Source organism: Grammomys surdaster, unplaced genomic scaffold (genome assembly GCF_004785775.1).
Source record: "Grammomys surdaster isolate TR1022 unplaced genomic scaffold, NIH_TR_1.0 191, whole genome shotgun sequence".
NCBI lineage: Eukaryota > Metazoa > Chordata > Mammalia > Rodentia > Muridae > Grammomys > Grammomys surdaster.
The window spans coordinates 2,578,040-2,591,756 of NW_021604636.1; the positions used below are offsets into that span (position 1 = coordinate 2,578,040).

At 42.9% G+C, this 13,717-nt stretch overlaps 1 protein-coding gene across 1 annotated transcript in view; it reads left to right on the forward strand.

Annotated features, from left to right (window-relative positions):
- Window positions 1–3,100: 3,100 nt before the first annotated feature.
- The window catches only part of Grb14 (growth factor receptor bound protein 14), a 104,546-nt gene continuing 93,929 nt past the window's right edge, over window positions 3,101–13,717 (forward strand). Inside the window, exons 1-2 of the mRNA XM_028769200.1 lie at window positions 3,101–3,397; window positions 4,649–4,775. Coding sequence (XP_028625033.1) covers window positions 3,213–3,397; window positions 4,649–4,775 — 312 coding nt within the window. The 5' untranslated portion in view covers window positions 3,101–3,212. The remainder of the gene's footprint in view (window positions 3,398–4,648; window positions 4,776–13,717) is intronic.

Genomic DNA, 13,717 nt, shown 5'->3' on the forward strand with positions numbered 1-13,717 from the left:
TTCTCAGACTGCATTGTCTTTCCTTATAAAAAGGACTGATGAGCAGGAGATAGGAGAATGAGGAACGAGGTTGAAGATGGCTGGGGTTCCTCAGGACAGGAAGTGGAAGATGCAGGATAGTGATTGTAAAAGGGAAGGAAGGCCCCAGTGGGGGAGGAACTGGGCAGACTCCTGCCTCTCAAGTTGACAGGTTCAAATCCAAAGAGCCTAAACCACCCAGAACAACCAATCGGGTACCAATGTATCTGCTGTATTGTTTCAGAAAACTTTGTCAGTTATAGGGATAAAAACAATCTATAATTATCTGTCCTTTTTTTCCCCTTATATGGAAAAATCTCCCTGTGTACTTCTAGCAGTGTCCTATACCTTTTATAACACATAGTCCTTTGTTTAGAATGATTTCTTGCAAACTTAGAAATGAAAACAGCTTCATTTTTCTTCAAATGCATTTAGATAATTCTTGGTACAAATACTCAAGGTCTTAGAGGTAATTAATTTGATACAAGACAAAGTATTTAGCATCTTATTCTTAGAGATTTATTCTCTTTTCTCTTTCTCTGTATAACGCCTTGTAAAGGCCTTATAATTTCTATTCATGGGGCTTACAGGAGGTCCACAGAGGCTGGACCTTTCTTTGATTTTTCACTAATTATAAGGATGCATGGAGAGGGGAGACATATTTGGAATCTCATTTGAATTAGCAAAGGTTTTCATTCAGGTCAAGAAGATATCCTGGGAAGTTGAATAGAATTCACTGTTGGATAGTGGTCTTCCCAGTGAGTTAAGACATACAGTCTTCATAGTCTTTGCTCCAGGAGATAAAAATAGAGTGTTCTGTTCTCCTGCTGAAAGAGGAGGAGGAGGAAGAAGAAGAGGAAGCAGAGGAAAAAATGTGCGTGAGAATACATATGCATACTAGAGTGCATTTGTTTGTGAGTGGTGTGTGTGTGTGTGTGTGTGTGTTGGGAAGGGACAAACTTTAGTCACTGATTAACTCTGCTGTGACAATGTTCACACTCTATTATTTAAAGCTTTTTGGGTAAAATTAAGATAATGATAACGGTAAACTTTCTTGTTTTCCTTCAAGATTTCTATAAACACACATCTCATTTCGATTCTGCTGGGATAGCTTTAATATATAACAGTGTGTCTTAGACAGGATTTTATTGTTGTGAAGAGACACCACGGCCAAGGAAACTTTCAGAAAAGAGAACATTTAATTGGGTCTGGCTTACAGTTTCAAAGATTTAGTCTCTTATCATCATAGCTGGAAGCATGACAACATCCAGGCAGACATGGTGCTGGAGAAGGAGCTGAGAGTTTTACATCTGGATCTGAAGGCGGACAGAAGGAGTCTGTCTTCTTGGAGGCAGCCAGGAAGGGACTCTCTTCTGCACTGGGCGGAGCTTGAGCACTAGGAGACCTCAGAGCCTGCCTACACAGAGACACACTTCCTTCAGTAATGCCACAACTATTCCAACAAGGCCACACCTCCTAATAGTGCCACTTCCCGTGAGCCAAGCATATTCAAACTACCACAGAGTGCTTTGCCATCAAATGCACTTAAAGCCCACATGTATAGTCCAGACCATAATTAAGAGGGCTAGATGTGAGCAAGGAGTCTGTCTGGCATCCGAGGTTGATAAGTTTTAGCTAAGACCATTACTATTAGTTTTATCCCCCAGGAAAGCCACTGTTTGGTCCTGTGCAGGCCACCGCCTTGTACAAGGCCTCCTAGAAACCATAGCTTCCATAAAGCCATCGCCATCCATGCTGTTTTAATTCTTAATTTTGACTTTAGGAAAATGAAGAAGTTGACTTTTGTCCATTATTTTCACTCAGGTGTCCTGAGTTCATGGAGTCCCCAGGTTATAACCATGAAGCATGACAACCCTGGTTGTCATCAGAGTTTGGGGCTGACATCCTGATGGGGGAGATACTCAGGCAGGACAAGGACTGCTCACTTTTTCAGGAGGGATGTTTATTTTGCCACGGACCGAGGTCGTGGAGGTTAACTTAGTGAAACAGGTGCCAGGACCAGATTATACCTAATTTGGTCAAAGAACAAAGAGTGTGTAAACTATCTGAAAGTCCTCCACGGTGCACAGGATGTGGGACACTTCATGAAAAACAGGAACAGAGGTCTGGATTTCAGGGTATGGTTGCTACATCTTGGATGGACACAATGCAGTTACTGTTTCACTGTCGGGGTTGAGACGGAAGCTTATGGGATGAATCCTGACTGCGTCTGTTACTAAGAGCTAAGCAGTACAAGGCACTGGATTGCTTGGGGCCCCGGTATTCTTCTGTAAAAAAATGAAGCAAGTAGTAGATTCATGGAACAGTTAGGAGAGCAAGACAGACTGAGGAAAATATGAGGAAAATGCTCTCATTAAAAAAAGAAAAGAGAAAAAAAACAAGAAGAAAAAGAAATGAAGTCTTTTAATAATCCCAGGCACCTTTGGGTTCATTCAGGTTTTACTGAGAATTCTCACCAGTTCAAAGGAGTTTTTCTAAGACAGCAACCCTGTTTTTTCCATTTCTTGATGTGGAGGGAAAAAGGAAAGGGATGGGGTGTGTCTGGGTGGGGGTGGGGTGGGGGAAATGGAGTATACACAGTCCTAAGATCTCTCCTGGTTTGCCAGTAGGTACTGTGGGGTCTGTCTTGAGGATCTAACCTACTGCTTAGGTCATCTCCGGTAGCGCTACTGGCACAGAAGGGTCTAAGGATCAGTTCTGCCCAAACCAACTCAGGCTGGAGGCTGGAGGTCGAGCGTTCTAGCCCAGAGTGGTACTGGGCCCGTGGGACTCCCGGATTTAGCCTTGTGCTAGGTCACCCACTTGGGAAGGCGATGGTGAGACCTAGGCAGCCTGAGGTCGAGGTCCCTGAGCGTCAGGAGAGAGACACCAGCGCCCCCGAGTGCCCGGGCTACGCACAGGGCCCGCCAGGCTGGCGCGCCATCCTCACCGCCCCCCCCCCCCCGCACCGCTCCCCCCGGGCCCCCCCCCCCACCTCCCCCCCCCCCTCCTCCGCCCCCGCCCCTCCTCCGCTCCCCGCCCCACCGCGTCCCAGCCGACCCGGCCGTGAGCGCAGGCGGCCCTGCCACCGCACCTGCAAGGCGCTCGCTGCCTGCACTCGGCACTGCTGGACCCCAGCCCTTCGTCGCTTTCGCCTCCCGGTCGATGACTTCCTAGACCCCTGGCCTACGACTATGACTACGTCCCAGCAAGACGGGCAGAGCGCCGCGGGCCGGGCAGGAGCCCAGGATTCGCCGCTGGCAGTACAGGTGTGCCGCGTTGCCCAGGGCAAGGGAGACGCCCAGGACCCGGCGCAAGTCCCTGGACTGCAGGCGCTGTCCCCTGCCTCCGATGCGACCCTCCGCGGTGCTATAGACAGGTAGGCAGCTTCGTGGGGGGTGCCCGGATCAGCAACCCGCCGTGGGGTGTAGAGGCCGCCCAGGGGTGAGTGTGTGCCCAGAGCCCGACCAAGTTTGGAAAGTGTCTGAAGACAATTCCCTTGCAGCCGGCTCCCGCGGGGTCAGCAGGGCATCGCGATCTCCAGGTGCCCTGTTATAAATAGCATCACGGGGTGGTTGGAGAGCCGTCTGTCTCACCTTTGCCCTTTGGTGTGAACCAAGAGGCCACACTCCAGACTGACCACACTCAGCTGCTGGGTGGCCCTTTTCCTATTACACTATAGGCTTCAAAAATCCTAGCTTGAATGTGTTGTTCGCCTCCCACGTAGATAGAGTCTTCCAAGGACCCCAGAGAGGCAGAGCAGAAATTGACATTTGAGCAGTCTTTCTGTTCCACAGGAACAAACAGAGGCTTTTCAAGATTTCTCATCTCCACAGCAATGATTAAGTGCCTTTGGAGTTGTCAGACCTTAGGAAAGAAAAAGGCAGGCGAGAACAGCTTAAGAATCCGTGGCCTTTTGCAGTCACACATGTAAATACCACTCCTGCTTCTTTGTCAGGATTGCAAAGCGCTCTGACTTCAGTCAAGTTAAAATAACTCCCCAGTGGCCTAGCGTACATTCCTGTTAACACAGACTATTGACTTACCTTCCCAGAAGGACTGCCTTGATGTTCTGTATCTATAAGCACTTGAAAAATTAGCAGACGGTGTGTGGGCAACATTGTGAATGAAATTCGAAGTGAGATGAACCGCACTTATATTTAATAAATCATAACTTCCAGCAGTGATGAGTAAAAAAAAAATCCTGGGGATGAATTCACTGGATGTAACTTACAAATTTTGTCAATTTAATGGGCGCCAGGAAATGGCGTACTCCTCTGGGTGATGTTTGCATAAATCATGATGTAGCCTGTGTCGGTGTTCAGGAAAAACCTAAGTACAGGAAATGGAGTGTCCATGCCTCCTGAGGGTTTGTTTTTCCCTTCTTTTTTTTTTTTCTTTTTCTGTGAGGTGGGGTGGGGGAGGTGCTACAGAATTATTTGTGGTAATTGGCATATTTTATTTTGACCCATGGATACTCCATCCTAGCCTTTCCCGTACACTTACGTATATAGTGTTAGCCTTGTCACCAAGAGGTAGACATTAGCTTTAGCAATGCTCTTTCCCCTGACAGAAATTACATTTTAAATTCTGTTCTATGTAAATGACATCCTATGTTCTCTTGGTGTAGGAGAAAAGATCTGGATGTTCTGGAAATGCCACCCATTCCCAACCCCTTTCCTGAGCTCTGCTGCTCTCCACTTACATCTGTGCTGTCAGCAGGCCTGTTTCCCAGAGCAAATTCAAAGAAGAAACAGGTATGTACTTCCAAATCTGTGAAATTCTCATGTCTTCTGAGGCGTATGCCCACACAGACTCCAAGAGTTTTGAGGAAAAAAAAAAAAAGCATCAAAAGAGAATTTGCTTGGCCCATGCTACATCTCCCTTGACTAAAGAGGGCTCTTGAGTTGATGTTCCTTTTGGGATTCAGTTTCCTCAGCTGTGTAGTAGGAATATCCAAAATTCCCTCTTGGGTTCTTAGGAGAGAATAGGGGTGAAAGTGCACCTGTTACTGCTGTTGTCACTCACTAAGGAGCCAGGACAGGTACCTGTGATAAAGGGCATCACTTTCACATCAGTCTTAATTGGAAGGGGTGGGACTGTAGTATCAGGTGAGAAGGGGATTGGCTTTTTGTTTGCTATTTAATGGTGTTTTTCCTTAAACACATTTCATATAAGGCTAACCTCCTTTACTAAAGGAAAGTTCTGTAAACAATCTGACAGGGACAGCAATGGCTCAGTAGCTGAGGGCGTTCACTACTGAGCCGGAGAACCTGAGTTAGATTCCTGAGACCCGTAAAGGAGATAACTTACTCCCAAAAGTTGTTCTCAAACTTCTTCATGGATTCTGAGGCATGAATATGTACACACACACACACACACACACACACTCACTCACACACACACACACACACACACACACACAGAGAGAGAGAGAGAGAGAGAGAGAGAGATAAGTAGGAGAAATTTTATATATGAATGATTGGTTCAGTGATGTACTTTTACTTAGGGGAAGGGAGGAAATACTTTGAGGAGCAGACATGCTTATTACCATGCAGCAGTAGATAGCAGTAGGAGGTATGTGTGCAGGAGTTTTATAGGTGTGCAAGCACTGTGTAATGTGTGGTTTAAGAGGCTAGAAGTCAATGACAAGTGTCTTCCTCAAATACTCCTTGCCCTGTTTTTAAATATTTATTTACATATTTATATTCTTTCTCTCTCTCTCTCTCTCTCTCTCTCTCTCTCTCTCTCTTGTACTTACATTCATTTCCATGTGAAGTTTAGAGGAGAGGACAGCTTTTAGAATTGTTATCTGCTTCCGTGGGTGCCAGGGGTCAAATTCAGGTCATCAGACTTGAGCCATCTTGTAACCCCCACCCCAACCTTATTCTTTAAGACAGTATCTCTCACTGAACCTGAAACTCACCAATTTTGCCAGACTGGCTGCCCAGTAAGCTCCAGGGAACTAACTGTCCCCAGTTTTACAAATGAAACCCATGATGTCTGACTTTTGGAAGTGAAATTTTCATAGCTGTCTGTATATACGAATTTTAGGGGAGAGTATTGGAACCTGATAGTGAGTTGGGAGAGATTAAGAGGGTCCATTTAAAAAAGCCTTTTCATCAGAGTGAGATTTGAAGTTTGACTGTAAAGTTGCACATAGCTGTCCTGAAATATACAAGCACTCAGAGTTTGGGTACAGGGTCAAGGATGACGGATTTAACTGTGGGCTTTGTACGGGTGTTTCTCTCATCCTGGGAGGGCAAGAATATGAATGATGTTTCTGTAATATTCAGGGGGGAACTTAGTTAACAATTTCTTCAAGCCACACATTTCTCACATTATCCTAGACAGTAGACATCTGGTCAGGCAGAGATACAGTCCTCCTGCCCCAAGACAAAGAATTGGCAAAACTAGGGTGTGTGATGGAGAGGAAGAACAGTACAAAGAGTTGTCTGGCAAGGCTTTATTTTGTGAATGAACACAGGATACTTCTGTGTAAAAGAAATACTAGTAGAGCAAGCTGGGTTCAGGATACAAAGGAAGACTAGATATTACTGTGTTCATGCCAACATGCTCAACTAATCTAGATGGGCTTCAAGGCATACCTGCAGGGATCATCTTGGTTTGGTCTTATTAAATTGGGAAGGTTACTCACTGTGTGTGGAAACTGTCTCTGGGCAGAGATCCTGGACTGGGGAAGATGGAGAAAAGTGAGTACGTTGAGCAAGCATGCATCCATCCATCACTCTGTCTTTCTCACGGATGCAATGGGACTAACTACTTCAAGCCTGGCTACTGTGTCTTCCCTGGCAATGATGGACTGTAACCTTGAATTGTTATTTGAAATAAACCTTTTCCTTCTTAAGTTGCTTTTGTTATAATATTTTATCACAGCAAAGGGGGAGAGAGTGAGATTCAAAGAGAACAAGAGCAAGTTAGGCCTCAGACCCAGGTGGAGGCAGGCGTTCCAGCGAAGGGCAGTGGGTTTCATATTCGGAAGTTCAAAAGTAGGGAAAAGGTGACATGCTGCTCACTCCAGCGGATTCCCTCTGCCCCACAGGCTGTATCTAGCCTGACAGAGAACGTTATGCACACTCACAGGCAGCTGAGACTACTTAGGAGCTGAAGTTGACTGACTTACTGGGTCCAGTCCCTGAGGGGTGTCATGTCTCCCAAAGACATTTTTGTAAATGTCTCCCTAGGGCCAGGACTGACAGCTTCATGTAGGGGATATCCCACTGTCGAGAAAGATTGGTTTTCTCTTTTTTCTTGTTTCTCTTTTTACCTCTCCTAGATGTTGCATGGAGAATTGCTCCTTTTATGGTAATTACTTTACACATTCTAAGTTCTTTGGAAAGAGGAGGCTTTGAGAATTCATGGCTCTCTACATCCGCAATTTCCCTAGGCTTAGTACCTTTGCCAAACACATGTATGCCCCCATGCCCTTGCTATAAGATAGTACCTCTGGCCTCAATATATGCAGCCTTTGGTTGAGATGATATGTATGACACTGTGACTACACTGCACCTCCCAATATTACTTACAGATGAAATGTAGGAATATTACTCTTTCCTTCGTAGTCTCTTGCATTTGCTAAAGCATTCCAGACATGATAGAACTCTTTTCTCTCCCCAGGAAGAGCAAAGAATTGTTATTTGTTATTAACAAATGAATGTCCAAAACCTTTGAGAGAATCCAGACTAGAAATATTAAGTTTCATTTGGCCTTTCAAAGCCACAGTCAAAATCACTTTCCAGGCTACAAGTACGCTTTTTAAAAAGCATCTTGAGATACTTACATGATATGTGATTGGTATATTGCACTGGAGCCACGATGGTGGGGGATTGTCTCCTTTGCAAGTAAGATGTGCCTAATCGTGTAGTGCCGTGTGGTTTCAGTATTATTTTATCAGGAGAGCTAGGGTGAACATTGCTTCTTTATTCTCTCTCTCTCTCTCTCTCTCTGTCTGTCTCTGTCTCTCTCTTTCTGTTTCTCATGTTCATCATGTGAAATTGTAAGGCCATTTCTTTGTGTCTGACAATAATAGCTATCTAAAGTATCCCTTCCTTTAAAATCTGTGATCTAGAAAAGTTACATTTAAAAATGACTTTCATTATGTAGAGAAATGTCATTTCTAATATATGATAGAAATTTGCTAGGAAATTATTTTTTACTGGCAGATGCTAAAGACCCATTACTTGAAGAATAGGAAAAAAAAAAGAGGTTTTGGTCTTCATTGAGGAATCATTTCTTGTCTTGTTTTCTAGGCCTTAGGTAATTTTTGAGCCTATTCACAGCTTGTGTGTGGGTTCTGGTCAGTTACCTCCCAGGACTGTCTAGGATAGCTAATGCAGAATAAAGTGCCTGGACATTTTAGAGCTTCAACCCAGTGAAAAACTGTGTCATCGAATGCTGGAGTTGAGGGAGAGGCTTGGCATCATCTACTGCCCTACTTCCACAGATCTGTAAATTGTGTATAAGCGTTGCTAGGTGTTTAACAGTGATGTAGTTGGGACCTGGCATTTGTATGTCTTGAGGATTTGATAGGAGTATATTTTTCAGGAAGGTACAATTTCCAAAGACAGAAAGGACCACCTAACTAGTGTGAGGAATACTCTTACAAACATTCTTAGCTACAGGTCCACCTATAAAACAGCATAGCAGACTAATGTCATGTGTTAATATTCATCTAAGGACGTGGCAGTTCTCTCCCTTTATCTAAGGACGTGGCAGTTCTCTCCCTTTTTCTCCCTTTTCTGAATTACAACTCTATGATTTTCCTCTATAGCTTTGCTCTCCCAAATTTGACATGAAAAATTAATCAAATGATGAGCTACATTAAATTTCCTAGCAAATTTCTATCATAAATTAGAAATTACGTTTCTTTACATAATGAAAATCACTTTGAGTTTAAGTAACTTTTCTAGATCACAGATTTTAAAGGAAGGAATACTTTAAACAGCTAGCATGTTCAAACACATGCTTGTTAGTATCTTTAGTAACCAACTTTCATATGCTGTTCAAGGTTCTTGACAAATATCCCAGGGTAATATTAGAATATAGTAGTTGGTCATGGTAGTCTGACTTGTCAATCTAGTACGTAGGGGAACAGTGAGGAAGATGATTAGCTCCAGACCAGGTATGCATAGTGCATCTAAAAATATAATACTTTTATGTGCTTTGTGGCTTATCATACTATTTCTGGTCTGTTCTGTAACATTTTTCTCCCTCCCTTCCTCCCTCCCTCCCTCCTTTTCTTTCCCTTCCTTCCTTCCTTCCTTCCTTTCTTTCTTTCTTTCTTTCTTTCTTTCTTTCTTTCTTTCTTTCTTTCTTTCTTTCTTTTTTTAGTAGGATCTCATTATGTAGCCCAGGCTGACCTGGAACTCACTATATAGATAACCCTGGCATTGAATCCATAGAGATCTACCTGTGCTTGCCTCCCAAGAGCTGGGAGTAATTGTGAGAACCATAACCCTTGGCTCCTGCAGCCTTTTAAAATATATCTCAGGAAAACCAGGAATGTCTCCTGAATACTTGTCATTAGTTTTCCATATTCATTGACTTGGATTTCCTCTACTCTGTCAATGATAATTAAAAAGATGATTAGATCTCTGTCTCCAAGTCAAACATCCTTTTATGTCACTGTGATGCCAATAAGTATCTCACCATGCATGTGTTAAGCCTGTATGTGTGGTCCTGAGTATTAATGTGTATTTTTCTATATTCATTTCACCAACACGCATAGAAATAGAAAGAAATTCTACCCTCATGCTCTTAGTTTCCAGGCTTAGTGGTTATCAAGACTTTCTTCAATTTACTTCATCTATTCTTTTTTAAAATATGTGATTTTCGTTGTAGGAATATTTGGGAGTTATTATCAGGCATTCTGTCATTGTAGCTCTACCTAGTTTTTAAATGTGTGCCCTGAAAAATACATTGAAAAAAACAATAACCTAAATATTATTATTTTCTGACAAGTATAATTCCTTGGTATCATCTGAAACCACTCATAATCGAATTTCCTCAGATGAAACAACACATGAAATCCTCACATTACATATTGATTATGCTTCAAATGTCTAAGAATTAGCCCTTTGAAAGTCTGGTCATATTCATATGAAAACAATATCATAAATTGCATTTAGGCCCTCCAAGCTATTCTACAAAATTCCATGTAATGTGAAATGAAACACACACACACACACACACACACACACACACACACACACACACACACATATGCAGGAAGAATAATAGAAACAATACTTGCTTTATTATTAATGTCAAACGAATCTCTCTCTGTAACAGCCATTTGTTACTCTTGAGTGCTGCTACTTGACGGATATTATTATTTTAGAGAATGTAAGAGTGTGTAGATCTTTGTATTACCATTAAAGCAGGCTGTAAGGGCCAAGGCTTCTCAATAGGTGCTCACAAAAGCACTTTCCACGGAGAACTTGGACTCCTTACAGATATCCTTGAAGAATAATGTCCCCAAGAAGGACAGGGGGAAATGAATTCTTTACATGTTTCCTTTGCTGGGTGCACAAAATTAGCTATTTTCTTCCCTGCCACTTTTAGACTCTGTCAATATGCCTTTGGAAAACTGTGAAGAAATCTCTTCAGTTGAGAGAAGGTGGGGATACTGCAAATGGACTTTGTTTGGTAGTTTAGCCATGTATTGATTCTTTAGGGGAAACAGAACCTTACATGAACTGGCTTGGAAAGTTTTGTTTTAGTATCCAAAGAACAAAAGTTCACTGGTCTCATGAGAAATTGGAATTGCAAATTAAAATGTCAGGGGGGAAAAATACCATATAAAAAACAGAGCAATCAACTTTGCTCTTTCCTCCTACAGATGCATCATCTAGCCCGTGCTTCTTATAACTTCACTTTGTCCTCTTACGTTCTGTATTGTTGTTCACCAATGGCTGTCCCTTGGCTCTCTTAGTGGTGATTCAGTATGTAAAAACTGACAAAAGTCTGTACATCCAGCTTTGAAACAGTTGTGGTCAAGGGGGCAGAGGGCCTTAGATACACTGCCTGCTCAGCTAGTGTTGGGGAGGTTCTGGAAAGCACAGGTTCAGTAGGTGTGGAATAGAGAGACAGGTGAAACAAAACAAAACAAAACAAAACAAAACAAACTACCTCAAGTATAAAAAAGAGCTGCACCAGAGTGTGCAGTTGAGAGCACACCAAAGCTAACTGTTAACAGACATGTGTGACATGTGGTGACCGCTAATCTGCTGTCTGACTTTGTGTATGGTTCTTAATGTTTGCTTTAATTCATGTATTTTACACTAAGCCCATTTACTAAGTAGTAGTTTCAGTGCATGCCACTTTTCTGAGGTGATCAGCATCAGGGTTCATTGTCTTGAGCTTCATGAAGCACGCTGGCATCTGATGATGGGAGCTCTCTACTCAGGGTCATCTCTCCCTTGTGTACGTTGCCTTCCTGTACAGCAGAAGATGGCTGTCTCTTTACTTTCTACAGTGTTCCTGGCACATTGCCACTTACTTCAGAGGATTCTAGATTGCAAATTACTTCCAAAACTTGTTTGGATTTTGAAGGCACATTTGCAGTCCATATTCATTTTTCACTTTCTAAAAGCTTGGCTTCTGTTTTGTTTTGTTCTTTTTCCTCAGGGGTATATACTATGTTCTATCAGGGGAGAAAAAATTGGAGTCATTCATTATTCAGGATAAATGTGTCTCTTAACATAATTCCTCAGACTTTCATGTATTTCTTTGGAGAAAATGTTAATTTGCATAGAAGAGTAATGAATTCTATTGTGTAAATAATACCCGTGTATTCAAATAAGAGATGAACACACTGAGGAATTTTCTTTATGAACTTCAAGGACAGATCAAGGGAGAACCTAGGAAGTGATCATAGGCTTTGGCCCTGGCAAAGGAACAGAAAGAAGGATTCTGGGTTAATTTAGAAGTGGTATGAGAATGAAGACAAAGGGAGACTCCCTTGCCTCCATAGGCTTTCTTGCAGTCTCATTTTTAATAATTTTCAAAGCCACAGGGAAAATAAATACAAATGGAAGACTTGAGATCCCTCATTTGTTCACAAATTTCTCTACTCCTAAGGGTCATTAGTAAAGTGCAGAGTTATCCACATGTTTTATTCCATAGATGAAATGCTGTATATGGTGGTTTTGGAATCCCTGTTAACTCATAGTGTATTTATACCATTCTGGGGACCACTTTTAGTTTTGTATCTGTGGGATGGTGGGAGTCAGTGTACTGTGATTGAAAGGTTTTAGTTTGGGGACCAGCATGCCTGTGTTATAATACCACCCTACTGTTCCTGACAAATGCGGTATCAGACCACTGCCTACACTTCCCAGGTCTTTGAGCTCTTCCATCTTGTTCTGGACCCATGACAGGTGAGTCCTATGGATTTAAGTCACTCATGACTCCTGTTTAGTAGACATGCCTTTTTGCCCCTCAGTCTCCTTTCGGAGCTTCTTCCGTGGTCACTGCACCTCTATGAATAAAGAAGACATCTGTGGTGAGATGGGGCAAGGGACAACAGATTCTTGGCCATGGTGAGAGTGGAAATAGGAAGGCCTGGTTAAAGTAAACATCATACAGCAAGTCAAGAGTCAGCTAGCAAAGAGAACCAGGGGGTCATCACATCCTGGAGGCAGAGGGCTGTAGTGCTGAGTCAAGTGCTTAAACTGAGGGAGAAAGACGTTAGATTAGATGGGAACATTTGAGGTTGTCATAGGCCCAGTCTGCACTTCACCCCAATTGGCTTCCTGGGTGTGGATTGGTTGTGGCCAAAATTATTCTTTAAATTCCTTCTGTCCGCCCTATAACCCTTCATTTGGTTGTTAAAGGCAAAAAATAAGGGGACCACTTTCCACTCTTAATTACCACTGGCTATTCCTTTTGTCTCTGCTACTACCATCCTTGTTTAAGCTACCCACACTGCCCATAAATGGCCATGATTCTATAATAGTCTTCCTTATCCATTTCTCTTTGTATTTGTTACTAGGAACTTTAAAAAAAATACAGACCAGAATATCACAAAGAGAAATGGATCACGATAGCCTACTGACACTTGTAAACAAAGCCTAGGACCTTAAATAAATATACAAGACATTTATAGAAAAACAAAACAGACCTCATTGTCTGTCTCTGGTTGAAAAAGTTTTGATCACTTAAAGATAACATCTCTTGTGGTATTGCATGTGGTTGGTCCTGTCTTGTGGCTCTTGTGGCTCTCGTACCTTATGTACACTTTACACTTTGCTCATTCTACTGCATTTAGAGGCCTGTCATCCCCTCTGCTGTGAACTGGGCAAGCTTCTTTCTTCTGTCTCAGGGAATGTTTTTTATGATTGGAGACTCTTCCCTAGCTCTGTGTAGAGTCAAAGCTACTCATTTAGGTTTTAGCATAAAATGTCATTGCCACTACCCTTTGGCAGCAGTTTGAATGACATGGCTTCAACTCTTCTTCCTCCCCCTCCTTTCCCCTCCCCGCTCCTCCTCTTCTTGTTCTTCTTCTTGTTCCTGTTCCTCTTCCTCCTCCTCTTCCTCTTCCTCCCCCTCTTCCTCTTCCTCTTCCTCCCCATCTCCTCCCCTTCCCCTCTCTTCTCTCTCTCTCCCCCCTTCCCCTCTCCTCTCTCTCCCCCTTCCCCTCCCCTCTCTCTCCCCCTTCCCCTCCCCTCTCTCTCCC